Below are 6,000 nucleotides of genomic sequence, written 5' to 3' on the forward strand. Positions count from 1 at the left end.
AAGAGGAAAAAAAAGGGTCCACTGGGTGATCACGTTATCTCTGGGCTCATGTTAAATTGGGGTTCCACTGTAGTCTGAATGTTCCTGGAAATCCACTATTGCTTTAAATAGCTTACCATACCTGCAATACACCACTAACAAAATATATGTATCCATTCACTAAGTAATTTCCTGCATCATGTGGCTTCATCTGGAGCTGCTGCATTTTCCGTGGTTTTCAATCCACAGCTCACGTCCTCACTATTTATTACATTTCTGATTTTGGATGAATAGGTAAGTTTTTAAATTATGTCAGTTCATCCTGACTACAGATCATTGATAAATGTCCCAAGAAACCTTATCCTATCCCAAACATGATCTCAGTCAGATCCCTTCTGTTTCTAGCTACCCATTATTCCAATGCTTCTTGTTTCTTTCAGGCCTATTCATACCAAGCTCTCTCTTGTTTCATCCTGGTTCCTTTACCCATCCTCTCACAAATTAACAACCCTACCTACCCTCCCCCACTGAATAACCCCCCCACCCCCACCCACAAAAGTATTCATTAACCTCATTCAACATAAAGACACATAAAAATATGTCCAGGTTGGCCACTGAAGCCTACCTTATGGGGATTGATAGATGCCAGATAAATGAATTTTCCAGTTGCTTGAGATTATGTATGGTTTGGTGAACTAACACCGAGGTGTGCCAATTTTAAACTTCCGTATTTTTTAGCTACCAGTATTTATTTTCTGTATTTTTTTTGCCAGTTGCTTGAATATAAATATATTTATATGTTAAGAAAGCTTTTCTTTACTTGAAAGGTTATTAAACTTTGCCACTCAGTTTAAGACACTGAGCATCTTCCACCTCTGCATCTACAGTACTTCCCACTCTAAATGTGTGTGCTTCATTTTGTTCAGGAAACCAATCCATTTAGAAATCCACAAACTCGAACTCCAGGCTGAAAACTGAAAGACATGTAGAGTTTAAGCTTTTAATATGGAGCCTAATATTCAGCTCACTGGCTCTCATAATTATTAACTATATTGAAGTCTACATTCAATAACGAAGCTTGTTAGAAAACCCCTACTGCAAAGAGTCCTAACAAAGAAAGATGTGTCATTTCAAGGAATTCAAATACTTGCAGTGTTCAAAGGGCATGCTGTTTTCAACTAAGTTGGTGTTAATTTTTTCCATTAATGTCAATCTGCAAATCTTCTTTCTTCTTCATCGTGAGATGACGATTGTTCCTTTCTGTCAAGTTGTGGGGTTTAATAGGAGGAATACTCCACTCCTCAGAAAGGAGCCGTGTGTGCATGAATAGTGAGTAGCAGGTTGCAGAGGTCCAGACCCAACCTCTCGACATCCCCTCCTGGATCCAACAGAATGGTAAGGTCCAAGATGGCAAAGGAACATTCTGTTGCAGTGAATGGTCAGACCAAACCTTGATGCAAGGGATGGTGTTTCCCTGCTTCACGGTACGTGTTTGCTAGATGGCCACTGACCCTATGAGAGGGTTCGCCCACCCTTTGAAAAGTCTTTTTCATCCTGCAGGGTGTCCAGCTACCCTCTGCACCAGGCAAGCCAGGTGGTGGAGCTGGTTTAGTCGCCAACCACCTGTCCATGTGACAGGTAGTACTGGGTTACAGGATGCCAGTTGCACTCAGACGAAATATGAACGAAAGCAATGCGGTTCTTTTGAAAACTTGATTGCATCCAACATGTACAATAAGAACTAAGTTATAACTACAAAAAGATCTGATGTTTTAAGATCCTGCAGCAGCTTGACAGGGTAGATGCTGAGACCTTTTGTTACTGAGTCATGAACAATGGATATGGTTATAAGGTAATAGGTTTGTCATGAAACATTTCTCTCAGAGGCTAGTGAATCAGAAATTCTTTACCTCAGTAGGCAGGGGAGGCCAGGCAATTACAAGTGTATAACAGATAAACATTTGAAAGATTGAGGAATTGAGGGCCACAGGAACATGGCACAGAAGAGGAACCAAATCCGAGGCTCAACCAGCCACAATCAACTGAATAGTGGGGCAGGGTTGAGGGGCCCCAAAGGTGTAACTAATGAGAGTTACTGCGGTGAAGAATGCACCCATTTTCACTTATCTCTGTACAAATGTTCCCTTTCTTCCACGTTGCAAGTCTGAGAAGTTCCCACAGAACTCCACCAATACTATGCTCCCTCGTCCTCCCTCCAGATTTTTTCATAAAATTATAGAATCTGATGCTGCAGAAAGAGACCACTTGACTCACTGTGTCCATGCTGAACAGAAACAGACCAGATTATTTTTCATTCCAGCTCTTCACATTCCCAAGATTATATCTTTCAGATGCTGTGAAAGCAAGGTGCTACAGACTCCTGGTAAGAAAGTGGCCAGTGCTATCTTTGTAATATTACTGCCCTGTAAAGAAATTGGAGTTCCTTTATATTGAGTTCCAGAACACCCCAACACATTGAGTGAAATCAATTTCTCCCAACTAACCTCTCACCCTCTGCCAATTCATCCAATCCATGCATCAAGTTCATGATCTTATTAGCCCCTTTCACACTTGCAAGTGATCCCAGGAATTAACGGCCAATCGGCCTTTAAAGTGTCTAGTGTGAAAGCAAAATCAGCTCAACACCGGCATCAGATGACATCATCTCACACCAGAGATTGACAACCTCAACCCCAGTATAATCCCTGGCATCTGCAGATGTCGGCATTGCAATCGGGCAAGTGTGAAATGGGCAATTGCATTATGGGATGAAATGACCCCAAGTTTTTGTGTGAGTGCAGGAACGTGAAGGAAGATTAAAATGGCAGTATAAACTTTGCCATTGGAAAGTCACAGCAGAAGGGAGAGAGAGGGGGAGAAAGAGAGAAAATAAATAGCAAGAGCGGACAATTTTAGAAACAGCGTGGGAAAGTTGGTAGTCCTATAGAGCAAAATTTATAAAGACTGTGGGAAAAGCAATGGTGGACCTGACTTCCCAGAATGGCACAGGGCAAAGAAACCCTCCATGGATGCAGCCCTTTCTCTCCCCCACGGAATTCTGGAAGGGCAGGTCCGCCATCGCTTTTTCCCCTATGGTATTTATAAATTGTACGTGATAGTGCTACCAACATTCCCACACTTTGGCTGCTTATTTCTAGCACTTTCCCACTGACCCGTACAAAGGTTCACATAGGTCAGCACAACCACATAGGCTGAAGGCCTCATACTGTTCTGTACATAAAGCTTAATTATGTCATGATTCATTTTGTTCAAAGATCATAAGACATTGATCAGGACTTAGGGCAGGTCCACCATGGCTTCTTGCAAGTGTGAACGCGTTAAATGTCCCAACTAGTGATCAAGTGTGAAAAGCCAAACCCCCATTCCTATCCCAGGACACTGAAAGGTCAATTTAGTGGGATGCCATTGTGAAAGGGGCAATGATTAGGGCTATTCCGTCTGGGAATTTTTTCACTGGCATCACTAAACGGGTGCAGACCACATCAGGTGACATCAAAGGGGGGGGGGGGGGAACACCAAAAAGACTCTCTAAAATTTTGGTGCAGTGTTTCAGTGGAAATGTATTATTTTCTATAAAAATATCCCCGTAGTTAGTTCTAACAACAAAAGCATTTTTCGTCAGCCCAGTTTACATGAATCCATGGACCCACAAGGCTAAAATTCTTTGTTAATTTACTTTTTAATCTTCTAATGCGCTCGGGTCCAAGTTATCATCATACCCAATCACAATGACTCTTAGAATCACGTGGTTTCGTCTGCATGGGGTACAAGCCCGCGCTGTTGTTTTCGTTGTCGCTAGTCATTTTATAGTCGCCGCTTTTGTCAATTTTTTGGTGTTTTCGGGTCAATACGGTGGTAATTATTATTTGTAATTTACAAGTAACATTAGTCCAAAGATCATCACTAAGGATTCTGTCTGGTCTGGTGTGGAAGGAGGTCCATGGGTGGGGGGGGGAGTGACCCCAACCCTAATGACATACACCTCAATGTCTACACGAAGTCTCCTTTCTCCCTGCTTTGTTGCAAACACAAGCTCACAGCTTGTCTCCTTCTTGTGATGGAAAGGGAGTCCTACAGTTTCAAAGGCCATCCACGACATGGAGTTCAGCAGAAAAGCTACTGCATTGCAAATCGAGCTCCCGTGTGGGCCAAAGCTTGCCACACACACTGGCTGACCTGACCTGACCTTGCAGACAGTTTGAAAAGTGTCCAACAGTGGAGAGAGACGGCAAGGATCGCAGTTAAGCTGAGTCAACCCTGGACTTGAGAATGACGATCAAAGCCGACGGAGCGAACTGAAAGGAAAAGACTTTCGTGTGGACCTTTTGAGGTTGTTCGAGAGACGTTGGGGGCTGGAAGGCAAGGCAGGGGGGCCATCCCGAACTGGGATACTCACGCACACCCTCGATCTTGTCCGCCGTCCTGTTCCAGGACAGTTGTTGACTTTCCATGATCACCTGCAAGGTTCTCCGCTCGGGCTGAGACTTTCTCAGGCTGAAGACGGTCATCACGGCGCCCAGCTCCAATGTCCTTTTCAACTGGCTCTTCTCGGGCTCGGCCAGGGAATCCGGGGCGTCTCTGCCCCAGGACATCGCTGCGCCGCCCGGCAGCCTGGGCTCTCGCACTGCCCCGAAAGCTCCGATGGCCACTGGCGGGGAACGAGCTCCTCTTCACACCGCACGCGGGGCCCAAGGGAGAGAGGTCTTCATGGCTGCACCATCATCCTGCACGTTCCGCTCTTGAGTTGCAGGAGGAAGTTGAACGAAAGGCTTTGAAAAAAAGTCTTGCTCCGGAAGCGGCGTGGAGCCGACCGATGCAACCCTGCCGAGCTGTGCAAGGCAGATGGGGCGTCCGCCACCGCCTCCTGCTGCCTGGACAAGTGCGGCCCCGCCCGCAACGACCACGGCCCCGTTCAGGCTTCCTTTCCTCGGAGCGTGGCACACAGACAGGGTCTCTCCGAATCCTGCACACCCACCAACGGGCAAGGCGTCGGGATCAGTCTCACAGAAGCTACCCTCCAGTCCAGCAATCCTGATCCAGCCTTCCCCCTGTCCCAGATCCATCCAGCAGTCCCCCTGTCCCAGATCCATCCAGCAGTCCCCCTGTCCCAGATCCATCCAGCAGTCCCCCTGTCCCAGATCCATCCAGCAGTCCCCCTGTCCCAGATCCATCCAGCAGTCCCCCTGGACTAGATCCATCCAGCAGTCCCTCTGTCCCAGATCCATCCAGCAGTCCCCCTGTCCCAGATCCATCCAGCAGTCCCCCTGGACCAGATCTATCCAGCAGTCCCCCTGGACCAGATCTATCCAGCAGTCCCCCTGGACCAGATCCATCCAGCAGTCCCCCTGTCCCAGATCCATCCAGCAGTCCCCCTGTCCCAGATCCATCCAGCAGTCCCCCTGTCCCAGATCCATCCAGCAGTCCCCCTGGACCAGATCCATCCAGCAGTCCCTCTGTCCCAGATCCATCCAGCAGTCCCCCTGGACCAGATCCATCCAGCAGTCCCCCTGTCCCAGATCCATCCAGCAGTCCCCCTGTCCCAGATCCATCCAGCAGTCCCCCTGTCCCAGATCCATCCAGCAGTCCCCCTGTCCCAGATCCATCCAGCAGTCCCCCTGTCCCAGATCTATCCAGCAGTCCCCCTGTCCCAGATCTATCCAACAGTCCCCCTGGACCAGATCTATCCAACAGTCCCCCTGGACCTCTTTCAATTATGAATTAGACATGTACAAGAAAATATATGTGGTATATAAACCTAACCCCGCCTCCCAAGTACTCAAACAAAGAAGGAGATTATCAAATAGGTCAATAGATTCAAATCAACCTCCGTGAAATCGAGCGATTGAGAGCTTAAATTTGCAAGACAACATATTACAAATATGGACTCCATATTTTCTGGAAAAAATTTATATTTATCACATAAACTATGTTATTTTTTCAAGAGGAATACAAAATCTCATTTCAATATGCCATCTTTGGATTCCCAAATCCATACCCAAT

At 46.7% G+C, this 6,000-nt stretch overlaps 1 protein-coding gene across 3 annotated transcripts in view; it reads right to left on the reverse strand.

Annotated features, from left to right (window-relative positions):
* The window catches only part of plcg2 (phospholipase C, gamma 2), a 141,440-nt gene extending 136,586 nt beyond the window's left edge, over positions 1 to 4,854 (reverse strand). For 2 of the 3 annotated variants that reach the window (XR_011346032.1, XR_011346031.1), the window contains exon 1: positions 4,397 to 4,854. Coding sequence is in view for 1 of the 3 variants with exons in the window: in XM_069902218.1 (XP_069758319.1) it covers positions 4,397 to 4,592 (196 nt within the window). In the remaining 2 variants the exon portion in view is untranslated. The remainder of the gene's footprint in view (positions 1 to 4,396) is intronic. The other variant, XM_069902218.1, reaches the window with a different exon arrangement.
* Between the last annotated feature and the right edge of the window lie 1,146 nt (positions 4,855 to 6,000).

The sequence above is a fragment of the Narcine bancroftii genome, chromosome 10 (genome assembly GCF_036971445.1).
Source record: "Narcine bancroftii isolate sNarBan1 chromosome 10, sNarBan1.hap1, whole genome shotgun sequence".
Taxonomy (NCBI): domain Eukaryota; kingdom Metazoa; phylum Chordata; class Chondrichthyes; order Torpediniformes; family Narcinidae; genus Narcine; species Narcine bancroftii.